The following is a 22,417-nucleotide window of genomic DNA, read 5'->3' on the forward strand; positions in this document are numbered from 1 at the left end:
GGTAGCTGCAATCTTGGTTCAAGCCAAATTATGGGCCTGCTGGAAAGTGATTGCTAACAATTATGTTTGCCTTGACGAAGCCCCTACTATGGCCAGGAGAGATGGGGGATGCATTGATTAGCCCAGCCAACTCACTCCAATCATACACAGAAAGAAATTAGCATGTGTGGATGAACAGCAAAGTCAAGGTGGGGGTTTCTTAACAGAAAAGTAAGGCACAAGGAATTTGCATTAATTAGTGAACTATTGTAAATACTTTTACAAGATTACAATGAGCAACAACGGGGAACAGCACAGATTTTATAAGGATGGGGATGGATTATGAATTGCACTGCAGGATCTGGACTGAGTTTTCCCACTCCTTCTGGCAGCTGGAACCTGAATGCCCTTATCAGGCTGGTCAAGAAGATGAAGATCTCAATTCTTGCCAGCTGCTCCGCCAAACATATGCGAGCCCCTGTGGAGAAAGCAAAGGAAGGACTACAAATAAGTAACAATCTTTTAATGATGATGATGATGATGTATTTATTTATTCTTTTAATACTTGCCTCTTCCTCTGGATCGAGGTGGAGAACAACATTAAATACAAAAATACTAGAAAATGCGTAAGACTGCTTGAAAACATATCAAACTGATACAACATTAAAATAACAATCGGACATCATCTGGCTAGGCCTGCCAGAAGAGATCTGTCTTTATGGCTTTCCTAAACCCAGAAAGACTGTTAAGTTGATGAATCTTTTCTCCAGAGCATTTATTCCAGTGTGGAACAACACATTCTTCTGTGAAAGGAACGTGTGTTGGTAGCTTCTTCTCCACCTCAAACCCCAAAGTAACCCATGAGGAACTGCCGCTCCTACAGCTGCCCCCTCTAGCAGACCTTCCCCTGTGCAATTCGAGAGGTGGAAAAAATATATGTTTTAAACGTCTCCTGAAGATATACCTTTTTATGAAGGCTTTCCCTGGCCTTCAATGCACCTTGTTTTACATTGCCTTTTAAACTTTTAACATTTTAAATTTATAGGGTCTTTAATTGTGCACTGCCCAGGGAGCTTCAGCTGATGGGCAGTATAAAAAATGTAATAAATAAATAATGAATAAATAAATGAATTTTACTCTATTGGTTGTCATCCCCCAGACAGGCTTGGCTTTGACCCAGGCTCCACCAGTAGCTGACCCTGCTTGAATACAGTTTCAAAGCAGGCAAAATTACCAGAAATACTTTGGGACAGAGAAATGCATAGCGCATCTTAAATTAAACAATGGGGATCACAGGGAATGAGACTGAGAAAAAGTGTAAGGCTTTTCTACATGCGGCTGTTAACCCACTTTAAATTTGCTACATCCACTTTGGGTTTCATTGTAGAATTGAAATCTGAGCACCCTCTGAGTAGTGTTTTCTTTTGTGCTTTTATGCAACATAACTTCTAGCTGGCATTCAGGCATTGCTCAATAGCAGAAATACATAAGAAGAAATGACACTTCCTTTCACTTTTACAATTAAATGCCAAGTCTAACCAAAATCCCTATATATAGCAGTTGGGTACATTTATCTTTTAAAAGCAAGAGATCTGGCTTGGCCCCTTATGGCTGAAACAGTGAACTGGAAAGAAAGTGGTGGGAAAGCTTCAACAGTTCACTACATTTGTCTTTTATACAGTAGCATCAAACAAAATAATACATTCCCAATGTTCCTCTTTCAACTATTAAAACCCATCTCCTTTCCCAATTCAATGCTGCATTTCCTCTGCAATAAATAAAACATCACTTAAAGTGCTGGTTAGATACAGAAATTAAACTGGAAGGCAAATCATCATCTAGAGAACCTGACACTAGGGCTGTGCTCCACACCGATTCAGATAGCGAATCCAGAGCAGACCAACCCGATCCGCCTCCACCAAAGGCAGATCTGGATCAGGTCAGGTTTGCTGCAGATCGAGGCGAAGCGGTTCACCTCCATCCGGAGCTCCGAACACAGGTAACGGGGGAGGGGCTCACCTGGTGCAACCACCGCTGCCACAGTCCTTGCAACAATGGTGGCGGAGCCAGTTAAGGGGGCACAGTGGTTTTGAGGCCTGGGCCTCAGTTGAAGCCTGCACTGGAACGCAATGGAGGCAGGTAAGTGGGGGGGAGGGGGACTTACCTGGCTCCACCGCCACAGTCCAAGCAGATGCAAGAAAGTAGGGAAGGGGGCAAAATGTTGATCTGCCTCTCTGGATCTCGCTCCATGGAGCAGAGCAGGGGAGGGTCGGATTGACCCAAAGCATATCGGCCCGATCCGAAAGTTGTGGATTGGGCCACAAAGCGATTCAGGGGGTCCATGCACAGCTCTACCTGAAACCAGCAATGAGTAGGGAATGACAACCGGGGCGGTGTTTTGACAATGTAAGTGCTGTCTATTCTCTCACGGAAAAAGAAGAAAGCTGGTATCTTTCAGCTATTCCACTAATACAGAACAATTCTACAAGTTAAATGGGAATGCAATTCATTGTCTGTTACTAAACAATCATTGCCCAAAGTCCAACACTAACAGTGCACTTCTATGCATATCTACTCAGAAGTAAGGGACCTGCTCTTTGTAGAAAACCACAGCCTAAACGGAGCAGATATAGCTTTGTACTTTCAAAAATGAAAAATCTTCAGACTCTTGTGCTGACATTTTTGAAGAACAAGTTCAGACTCTGGTTTCTGGCCAAACTGAATTATATCTTATAAAAAGAACTAGGATTGTTTCAGCCTTGCCTAAAAGGAAGGCAGTTGGCATCTCTTGCATCTAACTCAGAAAATATGTCTATGAATCACAAGCAGGTCTGGATTTCTCCATTTACCTGCACCAAAGGCCAGAAATTCTTCTCTAGCTACAAAATTCCCATCCTTATCCAAAAAATGATTTGGGTTGAACTCTTCAGGAGTCTTCCACAGCTCCGGATCAAGAAGAATAGAGCGCAGATTTGGAAAAATACATGTCCCCTGCAAGAAAGAAATGTTAGACAGAGAATGAAGACAGAACAGTACCTCTCAGAATTATTCCCCTCTTTCCTAGTACTAAGCACTGGAAGACTCACTCTGGAAGGGTTATCTGAAGTGCTGATGATGTTGGAGGAATCCAGTTGCATAGCGGAGCTCAACGAGATTTCCTCAGTTCACACACACTGACTTTGTTCTGTGTTCTGCTAGCTGACCTGACTTGGTTTGAAGTGAATTGGGACAGATAGTGGATGTTCAGTGTTCCTGAATTTGCATCAATTACAGCTACAATTTGTGCACATTTGCATAATTTGCAAACGTTATGACTAATTTTCACAAATACACACATTTCAGCTACATTTTGTGCCAATTATGTACATTTTGGACATAGTTTGCACAAATCCTGCAAATTAGCACAATTTGTTGCCCCCATTTGTAGAAATTTCTAAGGTCAAAAAAAAAGAAAGATGCACATAATAAGTACCCAGAATTCAGGGAATTCGCATGGCTCAGCTCACAAAACAAGCTGAGTCGACTGTGCTACAGTGGTCTGGCGTCTCCAAAAAGGAGCAGAATTCTCAGCAACAGACATATTCTCTAAAAAAACATGGTGCTATTCTACATAGTTGGTGGGCAAAAGGAATTAAAACTTTTCAGTGGAGTGTTTTCTGGTGGCCTCACCTTCAATCATTCAACCCTTTTTTTCTGTTTAAAAGCTTCCTATGTATCCAATGGGAAGTCAACATCTCCCCTGCAAGGCCCATTAAGAGAATTTCATCAGAGCATTCATTCATTTCAGTCATTACACTTCTATGCCACCCCATACTCAAAGCTCTCGGGTGGGTCACAGACATTGAGGGCAACAGCTCCAAATGCTCTAATATTTCCACATGCCTACGTTCCTCTGGGAAACTCCTTGCTCCTGAGATACAGGATTGTGACTATGGGCATTCACTGTATTCTGTACCTTGGGAATGAGATAACCATTCACTTTCACATCCTTTGTACATTGTCTTGTTCCCCCAAATAATAAGGTATATTTTGAACGCTGCATCTCGTGAATCACAGCATTAGTGTAAGGCAGTTTCTTTATATCTTGGTAGCAGATTGAGCATGATGAAGCAAAAACATCTTCTATCTCTTTGTGGACTTTATCTGAGAAAAATAATGAAAATGGAAGCTTTAGTTGGGATATCACTTTTATTTCATAAAGCCTCAAATGTCATTGTCAACTATTTATTCTACATGAAATCATTCCATTTAATTATCTTAATGAATCACAAACTAAAATTAGTGCATTATTTATTTATTTATTTATTTATTTATTTATTTATTTATTACATTTCTATGCTCCCCAACAAATAAAGCACTCAGCTTAATACACTTTTCTCCCACTCTTTCCTCTAAGGACATTAAAAAACATACATATCTCCTTACCACCCCTTGTCGAGGAAATGTGTGAATGGGCTGTTTTGTCTGTGCCCACCCTGTTTTGATGTAAGCCCTTTCTATTAGAAATTAAGTTCTATGGAGCAGAGCATGGGAGGGTCGGTGATGCAAACTGTAGCTGAAAATATATTGAGCAACACTTGCTCAACCAACAAGAAGTGTTGACACATTAGTCAGAGTGTGAGCATCCCAGCAAGGACAGGAAGAATAGTAATCACAAAGGAACAGATGTTCCAGGATTGCAATACCCATCTATGTGTTGCTTTTCTAGTCTTAGAATTATCTGCATTTTGCACATGCATAAATGCCTTGTCTATCATTGGTTACTGTATTGCAAAACTGTATTATGATTGGTTCATTATATGAGGGAGTTCTGTTGTTGCTTCTGAGGAAGTTACCCTATAAGTATCTTAGTGTTGCCTACAACTAGTGGGCAGTCCTTCAGATCCTCTAGGGTTTGCCACCTTGCAGCACTGCAGGCTGCTCATAATAATACTTTTCCAAGATGAGAGAAATTGTGTCTTGAGAGTTTTTGACCTCAACTCAGTGAACCAAGGGAACCTGCCCTTTCGGGTTCCTCCACACCCTATTACATAACCAGTGAGGTATGTTAGGTTTATAAATACAGACTGACCCAAGGTCATCCCAGTGAGTTTCATGGCTATGTGGGGATATTTTATTGATTTATTAACAATACTTGCATACTGCTTGATATAACAAAATCTCTAAGTGGTTTACATGCCAAGGTATTGAAAATCACTATTAAAACACACAGTTAATAAACAATTATGAAGCTGGGTTGCTCATTCTGACACACTATAGAAATATATTGTAAATACAATAAGGACTAGGTTCCCAAATGTATGTTTGAACTAAAGTTGAGTTCCATTTTTATGAAGTCTATTGCACTACATGTTGTTACACCTGTCAGAGTTGTTACAATTGCCAGTTCTTAGTTTATCACTATTTTTAAACAGTTTTATTGAGGCAGTGTTTTCATATTTTGTGCTAATAGTTGGTAGGCCATACTGGTTCTGCCCTCTTAAAGTTCATTCAGAATCTCATATATGCATAGGTCAGTTCCATTTCAACAAGAAAGGTTCTAAGAACATAGGAAGCTGCCTTATACTGAGTCAGATGAAAAAGAAGAGAGTCTCTAATGTTGGAAAATAGAAAAAGGGTTCTATTTTTTGCTACATATGTTTTCAATCTTTAAAAATTGTATTGTTGTAAAAGAACTTAATGTATAAAAAGTAGGGGTGTGCATGGACCCCCCGCTCCGCTTCACTTCCAGATTCACGATTTGTGGATCGGGCCGCTTCGCTCTGCCCCCGCTCCGCCTATGTCCGCTCCGCGCCACTGCAGAGCTCCGTATCTGGATCGGAGCTCCATTTTTTCTCCTCGTAGGCTTGCATTGAAAGTTAAAAAAGTATACAATTTTTTTCTGTTAAAGTTAGAAACATAAATTTGGCACCATGACACCTCATGGATGTATACACACGCACGCCAAGTTTCAAGCCAATCCCATCATCCCCTGATTTATGGAGAATTTTTGAAAATCGGGCACCCCATTCACACCCCTTTCGATAGCTCCGTCAATTTGCATGTTAGAAACCTCAAACTCAGCACCATGATAGCTTATCCATGGATACACATGCATGCTAAGACTCAAGGCAATCCCATCATCCCCTGATTTTTGGCAGGGCTCTAACCTTTTAACTCACCACCCATAACCCCAATTCACACCCCTTTTGATAGCTCCGTCAATTTGCATGTTAGAAACCTCAAAATTGCTACCATGATAGCTTATCCATGTGTCCACATGGATGCCAAGTTTCAAGCCAATCCCATCATCCACTGATTTTTGGGTAATTTTTGAAAATCAGGCACCCCATTCACACCCCTTTCGATAGCTCCGTCAATTTGCATGTCAAAAACCTCACCTTTGGTCCCATGACAGCTTACCCATGTGTCCACATGTATGCGAAGTTTCAAGCCAATCTCATCATCCCCGGATTTTTGGGGAATTTATGAAAATTGGACACCCCATTTGCATACATGGGCTGTTCTCCAGCATTTTGACAGATAAAAAAAATTGAAGAGGGCACTCCCCCAGATGCCATCTAGAGCCACATTCATGGCAAGCCTCAAGCCAATCCCATCATCCCCTGATTTTTGCCGGGGCTCTAACCTTTTAACTCACCCCAAATCAAGTCCCATGCTACAACTACGTCAATTTGCATGTCAGAAACCTCACCTTCGGTCCCATGAGAGCTTATCCATGTGTCCACATGGATGCCAAGTTTCAAGCCAATCCCATCATCCCCAGATTTTTGGGGAATTTATGAAAGTCGGACACCCCAGTATCTCAGGGATTTAAAGCTGCAGACAGCTCAATGGGCCCATTTCAAAGGAGATCCCAACATGCCATGAATTGGGGAGGAGAGATAAACCTAAATATGAATCTTCTTCCACACTTGAAAAATTGATTTGGAACTTGAGCACAGGAAGGACTTCTCCCCTGAGTCAAAGCAAGACACACAAAAACCATCCCTGTGAGGTGGGCAGGGGAGGAGGGAGGGAAGGCAGGCAGGCAGCAGACATTTCTGGGGGGGAAAGGAAATGATCCAAGGATAGTTTCAAAGCCAGTAATGCATATAAAATGGAATAAATAAATAAATAAATAAAAAGGAGGGGTGGAATTAAATGCAGCAGTGTTGCTGAATAAACAACAAGAAGATTTTTTTTAAAAAAGGCTATATCTGTCTTTTACCAGTAAGAGGGGAGTGGACGTGCCCAAGAGGAGGGGGAATCATCTGCCAATTTGACTGGTCCTGTCTAGGTATCAGTCTTTAAGAAGCAAATGATCACTTCAACTCATGATAGGCATTCTCTCCAGTGATTTACCTTTGGAGGACTCTGATGATCCTCCAGGGTCAGGAGAGTGCACTGAGCACATCCACATGCCCTAGGGGAGCTCATCCCCTTGCACCACATCTATTCAGTGGTTCCCCAAAGTTAGGGTGGGTAGCTGTGCTGTGTTTCCTCTCTGTTAGTATATGATTTCAGGTTGTGTTTGTGCATTTGGTGGAGCTACTGTTTTAAAAAACACTGGGAAAACTCCATTCAAAGTAGAAAGAGAAGTTTCCCAGAATCCCAAGTTACCCGTTTTGCCTATCCCCTCCTCCAACTTTGGGATCATGTGATCATGACCGGGAGTTGACTTTGCCCCTCAGCCCTTTGAAAAAGGTACATTTTTTCCCGCTGTTTTACCTGATTTTTCCAAAAATTCTAGCAAGCGAACTGCAGCACGCAGAGAGCTGAGAGTAGGCTCAAAATGACCCCCAGCCACGACTCTCTAAGCACAAGAAGTTTCAGAAAGATAGCTTTAAAAACAACACAGTTATCCCCTATTCTTTTCTGCAATGCAATCCTATGGGCGAAATTTTTCAAAGTGGCGATCGGATTGCTCTACGAAAAGAGAAGCGCTCCGCATATGGGCGCTTCTCTTCGCCGTGCTTCTACGGATCACCGGTCCACTTCTACTCCACCTCTGGGCAAGGCGGAGCAGGCCAATTCGCTTCTGATTCTCCGCTTCTAATCAGAGAGGAGCACATCCCTAATAAAAAGCTCGGTGTTTCGGATCTCCCGATCCTTCCTCAGGAGCTTCTGTAACAAAATAACGTCCGTGAACCACAAGTCCAAATAAAGTAAGCTAAAACAGCTAGATGCAACAGTTTTTTCATTCTTTCCCTGCTGTAGACGTTCTTACGTTTAACACACCCGCTCAACTGTTATCAATTTCTTTTCATTGGATTCGCATAGTGTTTTTTCCCTTCCTTCTTTTTGACTTATACTAAGTCAGGCCATGGGTCCATCCAGCCCAGTTTTGTTGACCATGACTGGAAGCAGATTTCAGGCAGATTCTGTCTTCACCCCACATGTAGAACTCAGGGATTGAACCTGGGAACTTCATGCAAAGCATGTGCTCTGTCACATTGAGCTAACCCACCCACCCTGGATTTAGGAGGCACAAACAGGATTAAAGCTAAATGTGATTTCTAAGAACATAAGAAGTGCCATGCTGGATCAGACTGAGGGTCCATCTAGTCCAGCTGTTCACACACTGGCCAACCAGCTGTTGATCAGGGACCAACAAATCAGGAAATGGTGCAACAGCAGCCTCCCACCCATGTTCACTAGCAGCTGGTACACACAGGCTTACTGCCTCAAATACTAGAGATTGCACATAGCCTTCTCCTCCAGGAATTTATCCTGCCCCCTTTTAAAGCCACCCAAATTGGTGGCCATCACTACATCTTGTGGTCATGAATTCCATAATTTAACTTTGTGCTGTGTGAAAAAGTGCTTCCTTTCATTTGTCCTGAATCTCCCACCAATCAGCTTCATGGGATGACCCCATTGGGTTCTGGTATTTTGAGAAAGGGGGAAAAATGTCTCCCTGACCACATTCTCAGACCATGCATAATTCTATACACCTCTATCATGCCTCCCCTTAACATCCTTTCCCCCCAAGCTAAACAATCCCAGCTGTTTACAAGCTTCTTCATCTCAGCACATAATTTGAAAGGTAAGAAATCTTAAAAGGATGACATGATTGGGATCAGGAGTGTCCCTAATTCCCATGGGGCAGAGCTCTCTGACCTTGGATATCTGGATGATTGGTCAGGAGGAGAAGTGCCCATCTCAGAGAAGTGGTGGTTGTCTCTGTTCCCGCGATAAAGAAGTCATGAATGCAGTGAGCCAGGTTCTCTTCATCATAGGTAGAGTTGGGGTCATTCCTGCTCTGATGTTGAAAGTGGTGAAAGGTAAAATTGAATTTAGAATGAATTATTGGCTGTCCCTCAACAATTCCTTGCCTTCTGTGCCACCCTTATTATCCTAGCAGCAAATAATGTCTTATAGTTGAGTGTTTTGTGTTCCTTGTAGGGCTGTGCTCCGCTCCATTACGGATCCCCATAGTAATAGCAACTATGGGGATCGGTAATGGCAATAGCAACTCTATTATCTTTGGAGTGATGACAATATCTGCTTTTCTTTTTATATATATATTTCAGTGGATGCACTGATGTTTGGATTATAACCCAAGGTAGTACCTGATTTTAAAATGGGTGACTTTCGGGAGGGCAACTGAATGAAAAGATTATCTGAGGCATAGAAGAAATTACTGGTGACTCATGAGTTATTGCTATCCAGCCATAGTAGGAAATGGAACAATACTTTACATGAGTCGTGTTCAAAGGAGGAAATATAAAGAGAACTTGGATGAGTAGTTTTCAAGTACAGTATAGACTTACTTTCTCAATCAGAAGAAGATAAAAATCAATGAAATCCTGTGGCTCATGAAAGGATGGTTGCTCCTTGTGCTTCTCTGTCTCCTCCCTTATACATGAAAGCACCAACTCAAAGGCGGCGAACACCTTTTTGTGAGGTCCTGGAAGATGGATCATGATCCATGGGAATATTTCATACAACTAGAGGGAAAATAAGCAAAATCCTGACATCATCAAGGAGGAGGCTCGGTAACACAAGCCAACCCCTTTGGATTAGCACTTCAGTATCATCCTCTGGAATATTCTTGAAGCCTGACATTAATTGTATTCTCATTTATTGAAAAGCTGGATTTAGCATCTTCTTCTGAAACCCACAATCACTAGATTCTGGGGTGGAGAAGTGAAAGGGTTCACTGATATGTATAGGGGAGGGGGCTGCTTACCTTAGCAGCTAACCCTTTTGCAGCAAAGGTATAGTGAAGGTGCTTGAGCTGTAGTTACATAGCCACCAGTGTTAAGAATAGTTCACAGGACACGCTAAGTCATGTCTCTTAAGAAATGTTAAGCCATAATGTTTAGGGCAGAATGCTTAACCCTCTTTTTTCTCTTTTTGTTTGCCAGAAAAGATAACTACAATGCAGACAAAACCAACCATTGATGCTGCCATGAAGGTGAGATGCTCCCCCCATTTGAACTGATTTCCCTCCCTTCTACCCCAGCTGACCCTCTGCAGAACGGGATGCCACAGACAAACCAGGGAGGAGTGGTTCTATGTACCCATAATGAAGGCTGAAACAGTTTAGTCCAACCTCCAATATTACATGGGCTCCCCATGTGAAAAGGAGGACAGGGCTCTTGTCTCTTTGTTGTATTGAAAAGGGAATTTCAGCAGGTGTCATTTGTAGGTATGCAGCACCTGGTGAAATTCCTTCCTCCTTACAAAAGTTAAAGCTGCAGGAGCATTGCTCTCTTTTGTATCTGGTCACTCTAGTATAGCTCCTGCAGCCTTAACTGTTGTGATGAAGAGGGAATTCTATGAAGCAGATTAGAAACTAGGGGGTGCACAGATTCTGTAAAATCTATTATGTCTGTTTCATGGATTCTTAAGTGCCTTTCATTCCATTGTCATTCTTGATGAAATCATTCACCACCACCACCATTTCCGGAAGTTGCATCAGTTTGCATTAGTGCAAATTCACCCTTGCAAACATGCACAACACTCCTCCATGCCATGTGTATTTTGGCAAAATATGTATTTTTGACAGGGATCAAAGACAGACCTGTCTGAGTCAATAAGAAAGAAAAAGCCTACTCACAATATAAATGATGCTGCCTATAAATTTTACACCAACATCAATGGCTTCAATCAGTTTCTGGAATTTTTCATCTTCAAGAGAAAACCGGTGTCCAAATGTCACAGCACAAATCACGTTGGAGACTGCATTCAAGATGGGCAAGGAAGGGTCAAGTGGCTGCCCTGAGATTGAAGGTATATTAAGATTAATCCAACATCTCCTATTAAGTTCAATCGCAGATTTTAAAGCTCAACTAAAAACTTTTCTTTTTCCTAAAGCTTTTAAAACTTGATGTTGTGCGGACTTTATACTGCTAGTTTTACCCTACCCTGTGCCTATGTGGTGGGAATGTAATTATGTTCAGAAATTGTGGAAGATGGTGTTTTTGGAGATTGAAGAAATTGTGGAAATGAAGATAGAAAGAACACCAAAAGTTGCATTGCTATCACTATTTGAAGAAGATTTTAAATGTAAAAAGGAAATTAAGGAACTGATAACGAATTTGTTGATTGCAGCAAGATTAATTGTAGCTAGGAACTGGAAGATTCAAGGGGAATATTTTATTGAAGAATGGTATAAAGAAGTATGGGATATAGCTATTAATGATAAATTAACAAGTAATATTAAATGGAGAAGAGGTATAGCTAAATCTAATGATTTTGAAGGAATTTGGAAACAGTTCCTAGTGTTTGTGTTTTCTAAGGGAAGTGGGAAACCACCAGCAGAAGAAAGTATGAGATTCTGGAATCAGGAATGAGATCCCGGGTGGGGGGTGCACTTGTAGGTTTTATTTGATTATGTTATTAAGATAAGATATTTTGTATTCAAAATTGAACATTATGTAGTATGTTGTTGTTGCTGGTTTTTTTATGTGAATGTAATGTGTATGTTTAAGTATTGTAGAAAATAAAAAAAATATTTAAAAAAAATTAAAATTAAAAAAAATAATAAAATAAAATAAAGGATTGCATTGCAGAAAACAATCGGGGATAACTGGGTTGATTTTTAAGCTATCGTTTTGAACATTCTTGTGCACAGAGAGTCGTGGATGGGGGTCATTTTGAGACTACTCTCACCTCTCTGCGTGGTGCGGGTCGCGCGCTAGAATTTTTGGAAAAATCGGCAGGAAAAATACCTTTTTCAAAGGGCTGAGGGGAAGAGTCAGCTCCCGGTCATGAGCACATGATCCCAAAGTTGGAGGAGGGCATAGGCAAAACGGGTAACTTGGGATTCTGGGAAACTTCTCTTTCTTCATCTGAACGGACTTTTCCCAGTGTTTTTTAACACAGTAGCCCCACCAAATGCACAAACACAACCTGAAATCATATACTAAGCCAAGAATAAGAGATAGAAACACAGCACTGCTACCCACCCTAACTTTGGGGAACAACTGAAAAGATGTGGTGTAAGGGGATGAGCTCCCCTAGGGCATCTCATCATGGACGTGCCCCCACTCTCTCCTGCACTGGAAGGCCATTAGAGCCTTCCAAAGAGAGTAAAACGGTGGAGCAATGCCTATCATGAGTCGAAGTGAGCGTTTACTTCTTAGTGGTGGAGCGATGCCTGTTATGAGTTGAAGTGAGCGTTTACTTCTCAAGCTCAGAGCTGTTGGTGAAGCAATGGCTTTCTTGAGCTGAACTGGCAGCTGCTTCCCCCTCCCCCGGGCACGTCCTCCTTTTGCTGGTAAAAGACAGATATAACCTTTTTAAAAAAGTTCTTCTTGCTGTTTATTCAGCAACACTGCTGCTTTTAATTCCACCCCTCCTTTGTTTATTTGTTTATTTATTCCATTTTATATGCATTACTGGCTTATCCTTGGCTCACTTCCTTATGCCCCCAGAAATGCCAGCTGCATGCCTGCCTGCCTGCCTTCCCTCCCTCTTCCCCTGCCCACCTCGCAGGGATGTTGTGTGTGTGTGTCTTTGACTCAGGGGAGAAGTCCTTCCTGAGCTCACTTGGAGTTTTGGAAGTTCCAAATTTTGCAGGTTTAAGCCCCGCCAAAAAACAGGGGATGATGGGACTGCCTTGAGTCTCGGCGTGCGTATCCCTGGATAAGCTGTCATGGTGGTGAGTCTGAGGGGTTTTTTTAATGTGCAAAATTGACGGAGCTATGGAAAGGGGTGTTGGATTTTCATAAATTCCCCAAAAATCGGGGGATGATGGGATTGCCTTGAAACTTGGCGTCCATTGGGACACATGGATAAGCTTTCATGGTGTTGAGTTTGAGGTTTCTAACGTGCAAATTGACGGAGCTATGGAAAGGGGTGTGAATGGGGTGCCCGATTTTCAAAAATTCCCCAAAAATCAGGGGATGATGGGATTGCCTTGAAACTTGGTGTGCATGTGTATACCCCCATGAGGTGTCATGGTGCCAAACATGAGGTTTCTAACTTGAACAGAAAAAAAGTTGTATAATTTTTTAGCTTTCAATGCAAGCCTATGGGGGGAAAAAACGGAGGTCTGATCCGGATCCGGAGCTCCGAGCGGAGCGGAGCGGAAGTGGGTGGAGTGGGGGCGGGGCGAAGTGGCCCGCTCCGAAAATCACGGATCTGCAAGTGAAGCGGAGCGGGGGGTCCGTGCACACCCCTACTTTAAACACCATTGGAAGGGAACTCCAGTGGTGGGAAATTCCCCAGAAAATAAGGGGAATTTGTCTAGAGATGCCAAAAGAAATCTGAAACCTTTTGATGCAGGTTATGCTGCCAAAATGACAGAAGATCTGCTAGAGGAGGAGATAATGGAGTTTTCAACTTTCTCTGATAGCTGTTTTCGGATCCTGTATGCCAGGAAATAAGAGCTGACAATTCTTATTGCTAAACTAGGTTGGACTATAGCTTGCAACTGATTTTCAGCTGTCCCCTTATCAGAAGTGTGAATATGGAACCTATTAATTAACTAGATCTTTTGGAACTATAATTAAATTTCAAGAAGGAGGGGACTAGGAAAGGGATCTCAGACAGAACTAAAGATTATATGAAATGCTTTCTCTGTCAAGTACGAGCAGGAGAAGAGGTTTCTTTAACCGAGATAGCTGCTTTTGTTCAAATTTTGTCTCTTCTGTTGGAAATTCAACTGTCTGTAAGTTTTTTGCTCTCTTGTGTTTCCCTTCTGCTTTTCTGCTGGGCTTTGAGCCAGATGGAATTTTTGAAATGTAAACAAAAGATAATCACCATGGCAACAGACTGTCTCCTGGTTAAAATCTCATGTCTGATGCAGAAGGGGTAACTAGAAGTAGAACTTGATCTCTTGAGACACCTGCTAGATATACTAAGAAAGTTGCTGGGAGCAGAAGACTTTCTACTGATTTATGACATAAGAAAATACAAGAAAGATGGTTCCACCTGATCAATCACAGAAAATCATTGACCTCCCAAGTAAGAAGATGGATGAGATAAGAGCCAAGATGGAACAGCATATGGAGGAGTAACTTAAAGAAACCAAGGAAGAGATCAGGGCAACGAAGGAGGAACTGATGCAAGAAATTAAGAAGATGGGTGATGCTTTGAAACAAGTGATGGGGAAACCCAGGCAGTTGCAGATAGAGTGGATTTATTGGAAAGCAAAGCAGAATTTATTAGCGCAGAATTGGAGAGAGAACAAGATCATCTGGTCCTCAGGGAACTAAAGGACAAAGAAAATTGTTTACGCTTAAGATCTGTCCCTGATTCCATCCCAAACCCCGAAAGTGATCTTAGAATTGAAGTGATTAAAAGCTTGTCAACATTTATGGATATTAAGGAGGATAAGATGGAGGTGGAAGTGCACTGGGTTTACAGAATAAATTCCTCAAATGCACAAATTAGAGGGGTTCCAAGGGACATTATTGTTTACTTTGTAAAAACAACAACAAGGGATCAGATCCTCAAGAAGCACTACCGAAGTAAAATGAAGATGGAGGGCAAAGAAATAATTGTACTGAAGGAGATACTGGTGAGAATTTTATGCTGGAGGAAAGACTACGCATTGCTGATGACTATATTGAAACAGAAAAAGATCAACTTACAATGGGAGCTCCCAGAAGGGATTGTTTTTACTTTTAAAGATTGCAGATATAAGCTGAATTCTGTTCAGAAGGCAAGACACTTTGTTGAAACTCACAAAAAAGAATGGGAGGAGCAACAATCAAAATTGGAAGAGGACCTAAGCACCAGGGGTACTACAAGTACAGAATGAGATTGTCTCCCTTTCTCTTTTTTTTTTTTTTAAATAAAGGAAAGGATGGATTATAAATTCTTAACTTGGAACATTAATGGAGCAAACGCTCCCCAAAAGAGGAAGATTTTTTTTAATTACTTAAAAAAACTAAAGCAAGATATTATTTGCTTACAAGAGACTCACATTAGAAAAAAGGATGTTAAACATCTAATTGATAAAAAAGGTGAAGAATTTATTGAAGCAAGTGGAAAAAAGAAAAACGGAGTTGTCTTATATATTAAATCATATCTAAACACAGAATTAATATTGACAGATGAACAATAAAGATATGTAGGAGTTAAAATTATTCTAAATGGAGTGCCAATGTTGGTGTTAGGGGTCTATGTCTCCAGAGACCATAAAGCAGAATTCTACAAGAAATTGATTACCAGTCTTTCTTATATATCCTATGAAAATTGGTTTCTGAAGGGGAACTGGAATGGAGTATTTTACCACAAATAGATAGGACATCAGTGGAAAAGATCCAAAATCATCAAGGTAAACTCCCTAAAAGCTTTTTTGACCTGATCAACTATCTGAGGTTAGTAGATGCATGGAGACACAGAAATGGCAACTCAAATGAGGATACCTATTTTTCAGAAAGGCACAAGTCCTTCTCAAGAATAGACATGATTTTGACAATTAGAGGTTTGTTTTACAAAAGTCAGCAAAATAGAAATCTTACCTAAATCTTTCTTTTAACTATGGTGTATAGGAGAAAAGGTAAAACATTTAGATAGAGATTAAACAAAACCTTACTGCAAGATAAAAGTATGGTGGATAGCAGTAAAAGAAAACTGGAAGAATATTTTGAATTGAATTTGAATAAGGGAATAGATCTTTGAATGGTCTGGGACGCAAGTAAGGCTTACGTGAGAGGACATTTTGATCAACAAAATAGCCAACTTAAGAGGAAAAGGGAAGAGAAAATACAAAGCATTTTGAATGAGATCAAAAAAAGAGAAGAAGACCTAAAGAAAATGCCTTGAAAGGCAAGCATTCTTCAACAAATTAAAATGCTTCAACAACAACTATCAATATTAACAATATGGGGTATAGAGGGGGGGAATAAATTATGTGAAGCAAAGAAGTTTTGAATCAGCAAACAAGCCACGAAAATGGCTGGCTTATAAATTGAGAAAAGAAAGAGAAAAGAAAACAATATTAAAAACAAAAGAGAGCAGAATAGAATTAACAGATGATAAAGCAATACAAAGAGTTTTTCATCAATATTATTTGAACATGTACAAAGGACAGGAGATATCAGCAGATTTAATGGAGAAATACATCGAAAAACAAAAATGACTGAAAATTAAAAAGGAACAAAAACAAATGATGAATGGACCTATAACAATAGCTGAGATGGTAGTGGCGATAAGAAAGATTAAGTTTGAGAAATTCCCAGGACCAGATGGACTATCAAGTTTATAGTATAAGTCATTTGAGGATGAACATTTACAACCATTACAGTCTACAATAGGGTGACCATATTTTGGAAAACAAAAAGGAGGACAACATGGTCGCCCCCAAGGGGGCGTGTCCAGCACCAAGGGGGCGTGCCCACCCGAACATAGTCTGATTTTACATGTCTGATTTTACAGCACACATTTAAGACAAATCTCTTCTTCATAACATCTTAATGTTAAAATCACTGAAATAAAGAACAAGTGAGAGATTCAATGTATCTGAAATTAACTTCACTCACTCCTACTTTTGTAGGTTTTGCTGTACTTTGAAGCTTTTGATATTCTCTTTGTGTTATTTTATTTATTTATTTATTTATTTATTTATTTATTTATTTATTTATTTTATTACATTTATATACCGCCCCACAGCCGAAGCTCTCTGGGCGGTTTACAACAATTAAAAATAGTAAACATTAAAAGTATACAAAAATTTAAAAAACATAAAAACAGTATAAAAACAACAGTATAAAAAGTGTTACATTCTCCCCTTCCCTCAAATATTTTTTCTGACTGTATCTTCACTCATTGCAAGCTGCTGTTGTTGTTAACAGGGTTTGCTACTGGCCCCAGATCTGTTTCAAATTTGGTATGGATAAAGCTCTACCTAAAAGCTATCATGGTGCCAACTTTCAGCTCTTTATCTTTAAAAACGACAGTTTAAAAAATAATAATTTTAAAACCTCATTTTAAAAAAAATCCTAAAAAAATCAATGGATGAACGGATCTCTTTCAAATTTGGTGTGGCTAAAGCTCTACCTAAATCCTATCATGGTACAAAGTTTCATTGCTTTATCTTTAAAAATGACGATTTTAAAAATAATAATTTTAAAATCTCAATTTTTAAAAAATTCCTAAAAAATCAATGGATGAACAGATCTGTTTCAAATTTGGTGTGGCTAAAGCTCTACCTAAGTCCTTTCGTGGTGCAAAGTTTCATCTCTTTATCTTTAAAAATGACAATTTAAAAAATAATAATTTTAAAACCTCAATTTTTAAAAAATTCCTAAAAAATCAATGGATGAACGGATCTGTTTCAAATTTGGTGTGGCTAAAGCTCTACCTAAGTCCTTTCATGGTGCAAAGTTTCATCTCTTTATCTTTAAAAATGACGATTTAAAAATAATAATTTTAAAACCTTAATTTTTAAAAAATTCCTAAAAAATCAGTGGATGAACAGATCTGTTTCAAATTTGGTGTGGCTAAAGCTCTACCTAAGTCCTTTCGTGGTGCAAAGTTTCATCTCTTTATCTTTAAAAATGACGATTTAAAAATAATAATTTTAAAACCTTAATTTTTAAAAAATTCCTAAAAAATCAGTGGATGAACAGATCTGTTTCAAATTTGGTGTGGCTAAAGCTCTACCTAAGTCCTTTCATGGTGCAAAGTTTCATCTCTTTATCTTTAAAAATGACGATTTAAAAAATAATAATTTTAAAACCTTAATTTTTAAAAAATTCCTAAAAAATCAGTGGATGAACAGATCTGTTTCAAATTTGGTATGACTAAAGCCCTTCCTAAGAGCTACCATTGTGCCAAGTTTCATGTCTTTATCTTAAAAAATGACGGAGTTATAAGCATTTTTGTTAATTCCCATTAGAGCTGCTCTTTGTAAAAAATCCTGATTTCCCCTCCCCCTCCCGGATCTGCCGGTTTGCAGCAAAAATCCGGCCATATCCGGACAAATCCGGGTCATATGGTCACCCTAGCTACAATGAACTCTATTTTGAGCAGAGGGGAGATACCTGATACTTGGAAGATGGCTTATAAAACGCTTATATCAAAGGAGGGACAGGACCTCACTTTGACAAAGAATTATAGACCAATATCACTACTAAATAATGATTATAAGTTATTTACAGCAATTTCGGCAGAAAGACTCAAGAAAGTCTTACAAGAATTTATACATGAGGATCAAAGTTTTTTTTTTTTTACCCAAGTGGCAGTTGAGAGGCAATGTAAGAATGGTTTTAATGTTGTGGAATATTTGGAAAAACATCCAGAAAAACAGGCTGCTTGGATTTTCCTGGATGCAGAGAAAGCATTTGATAATCTTAATTGGAGTTTTTTATATAGAATTCTAGAAGAATTGGACTTTGGAGTAAACTTTATAAATGGGTGAAATCTATTTACACGTCTCAGAAAGTGCAAATAATTATTAATGGAAATGAGTCCAAACCATGTGAAATACAAAGGGGGACGAGACAGGGTTGTCCACTGTCACCGTTATTGTTTATCTTGGTGTTAGAACTGCTGAATCGAGATATAAGACAAGATGAATGAATTGGAGGAATAAAGATTTTAAAAAGAGTCATACAAATGGAGGGCATTTGCGGATGATTTGGTGTTTACTCTGGAAGGCCCTTTAAAGGGTATTAAGATCTTGATGAGAAAACTGAAAGAATTTGGGGCAGTAGCAGGTTTCAAAGTAAATAAACAAAAGACAAAGAATCAATCACTTTATTACAGTCCGAGACCAGCACACAAAAGACAAAGACGCTAACAAAGAATATGAACCCCAAGAACAATTAAAACTGATAGAAAATACAGGATTTCAAATTGAAAAGAAGGTAAAATACTTGGGATTTTTTTTAACAATATGAACTGTATGCTATTTCATGATAACTATGTTTAGGTTTGGAATGTAGTCAAAAAAGATTTATCAAGATGGGGAAAGGTTCAACTGTCTTTTTTTGGAGGGGGGGAGAATTGCAACAATTAAAATGAATGTCTTGCCAATAATGTTATTTTTGTTCCAAACAATACCTATTGTAACATCGGATTCACCATTTAGACAGTGGCAGAGAGATATTAGGACTGTGATCCGCTTCTCTTCGGGTCGGAGAAGCAACAGCGAAGCGGGGTGATCCACCTCCGCTACAGGTGGAGGAGAAGCGGATCGGGGGCTGGAGAAGCAAGGCAAAGAGAAGTGACCATAAGCAGAGCGCTTCTCTTTTCACGGAGTGCTCCGCCCGCCATTTTGGATAATTTCCCCCATAGGATTGCATTGCAGAAAATATTAGTGGATAACTTTTTTGTTTTTCAAGCTACCTATTTGAAACTCGTTGTGCTTAGAGAGTTGTCAGTGGGGGTCATTTTGTGCCTATTTTCAGCACTTTGTGTGCTGTGGTTTGTGTGCTATAATTTTTTAAAAAATAGGGTAAGAAAAGCAGGAGAGGTACCTTTTTTTGAAGTGCTAAGAGGCAGATTCAACTCCCAATCATGATCGCCTGATGAAGCATCCTCCAATCCCAAAGTTGGAGGGGGGATAGGCAAAATGGGATACTTAGTAACTTGGGATACTGGGAAACCTTTATTTCTTAGTCTCTGAACGGACTTTTCCAGGTGATTTTTGGAACAGCATCCCCACCAAATGCACTAACACAACCTGAAATCATATACTAAGCAAATAAATAACTGATAGGAAACACAGCACTGCTACCCACCCTAACCTTGGTGAATAACTGAATTGATGAGGTGCAAGGGGATGAGGTCCCCTGGGGCATGTGGACGTGCCCAGGGCACACTCCTGCCCTTGGAGGGTGATCAGGACCCTCCAAAGTTTAACCAGTGGAGAAGCTATGCCTGTCATGAGTTGAAGTGCAAGTTAGCTTCTTAAAGACTGTCATATGTGCAGAGTTCCCCCTCCCCCTGGGCACGTCCACTTTCCTCTTACTGGTAAAAGACAGACATAGCTTTTTTTTAAAAAAAAAATTCTTGTTGTTGTTGTGATTCAGCAACACTGCTGCTTTTAATTCCACCCCTCCTTTATTTATTTATTTATTTATTTATTTATTTATTTATTACATTTTATATTTATACACCCCATAGCCCAAGCTCTCCTAGCTTTCCCTCTTCAGTGAATTCAGGCAGGCTTTCATTGTGGTTCAACTCCTTATTGCTGTTGTTGTTGTTGTTGTTGTTGTTATTACTATTAGTATTAATTAGTACTGCTATTATTAACCTTTTTAATGGCTGTGATCACAGTGCAGTCAATCAACTCTGAAGCAAGGATCACAAAGCTTTACTCTTATCCTCCTAGTCCCCTAGTTATGGGATGCAAAAGAAAAGGCATCTCTCTGTGCTGTTCCCGCCTCACAGGGATGGTTTGAAGCAATCCTTGGCTCACTTACTTGTGCCACAGAAATGTCTGCTGCATGCATGCCTTCCCGCCTCTGCCTGGGTGCTGTTGTTGTGGGGTATCTGCTGGGACTTACTTCCCCATAGATTTATTTATTTATTTATTTATTGCATTTCTATACCGCCCAATAGCCAAAGCTCTCTGGGCAGTTTACAAATCTATGGCATAGTCATACATCTCTGCCTGCCTCTCTGCCCTCCTGGTGCCTGAGAGATGTGCCAGATGATGGGCTTTGTGGTTCAACTCCACAAGCCTCTGGCATGCTTGCTCCCAGTGTTATAGGGGAATGCTGCCTGCCCTCCTCTGTGCCCACACCACAGGGACGGTTTGTGCATGTCTTGCTTTGACTCAGGGTATCCTTCCTTGTGATAAAAGGCAGCTGCATTGTGCGCTCACCCTGTTTAAGTTTTCTTGGTGTATGTGTATATTTTTGAAGTGTTTCACCTGAGATAAAGATCCTTATATAGAAAAAAAATCTTTATTCCCCCAAATCATCATTCCTATAGATTGCTATGGGCAAGCGCTTTGCAATGGATCCTTATGGGCAGGTATGGAAAGATGTCGGAGCTATTAGCATTTCTGAAAATGGGGTGTATGATTTTCATTAATTCCCCAAAAATCGCTGGAGGCTTGGATATTCTTCCAACTGGGCATGAATGTGGATACATGGATAAGCTCTCATGGTGCTTATTTTGAGGTTTGTTACATGAAAAATGATGGAGTTCTCAAAAGGGGTGTGAATTGGGGTTTGGGGTGATGCTTAAAATGAAAAAATCATTAAAAATCAGGGCATGCTTGGATTTGCTTGGAGCTTGGCATGAATGTGGATACATGGATAAGCTCTCATGGTGCCAATTTTGAGATTTGTAACATTAACAGTAAAAAAGTTATAAGCATTTGAATTTCAATGCAAGTCTATGGGGGGAGTAAATGCAGTGCTCTGATTCAGATCCGGAGCTCTGCAGTGGAGTGGAGCGGACCATAGGTGGATTGACGTGGGGTGGAGTGGACCCAATCCAGTAGTTGTAGATCGGGATCCGGAGCGGATCGGGGGTCTGTGCATAGCCCTTATGCTTATATGGCAAGCAAAACAAACAAACAAACAAACCAAAAGTTAAAATGAAAATATTGCAGGATTCAAAAGAAAGAGGAGGGCTGGGTTTGCCAGACCTAAAAGTGTATTTCTCTGCCTGCTGCTTAATGTGGATGAAAGATTGGATGTTGTTGAAAAATAGGAGACTGTTGGAATTGCAAAGGCATGAATTGAGATATGGATGGTATTTATTTATTTAATTACATTTATTTAATTACATTTATATACCGCCCCACAGCCGAAGCTCTCTGGGCGGTTTACAACATGGTATGGTTATTTGTGGTATGATAAAGTTAAAGTTTATGTAGTATTTAAGGAATATTATGTCAGACGTGCTGTCCTAAGAGTATGGTATAAATATAAACCAAGGTTTGGTCAGAAAATACCACTTTGGGTGTCTGCCCAGCAGGCTATTCATAGGAGGGTATTGCCATCTATGCATAAATTGTTAACATACAATGATGTATTAGAAATGTCACAAGATGGATTTAAATTAAAACCAAGGGAGGAGTTGTTGAAAG

The 22,417-nt window shown here is 40.0% G+C and overlaps 1 protein-coding gene across 1 annotated transcript in view; it reads right to left on the minus strand.

Annotated features, from left to right (window-relative positions):
- Window positions 1–266: 266 nt before the first annotated feature.
- LOC134402398 (cytochrome P450 2J5-like) overlaps window positions 267–22,417 on the minus strand; it is a 40,301-nt gene continuing 18,150 nt past the window's right edge. The window contains exons 4-9 of the mRNA XM_063131826.1: window positions 11,027–11,187; window positions 9,735–9,911; window positions 9,082–9,223; window positions 3,935–4,122; window positions 2,829–2,970; window positions 267–457 (exon numbers count right to left, since the gene is read on the minus strand). Of these exons, the coding sequence (XP_062987896.1) occupies window positions 267–457; window positions 2,829–2,970; window positions 3,935–4,122; window positions 9,082–9,223; window positions 9,735–9,911; window positions 11,027–11,187 (1,001 nt within the window). The remainder of the gene's footprint in view (window positions 458–2,828; window positions 2,971–3,934; window positions 4,123–9,081; window positions 9,224–9,734; window positions 9,912–11,026; window positions 11,188–22,417) is intronic.

Source organism: Elgaria multicarinata, chromosome 8 (genome assembly GCF_023053635.1).
Source record: "Elgaria multicarinata webbii isolate HBS135686 ecotype San Diego chromosome 8, rElgMul1.1.pri, whole genome shotgun sequence".
NCBI classification, from domain to species: domain Eukaryota; kingdom Metazoa; phylum Chordata; class Lepidosauria; order Squamata; family Anguidae; genus Elgaria; species Elgaria multicarinata.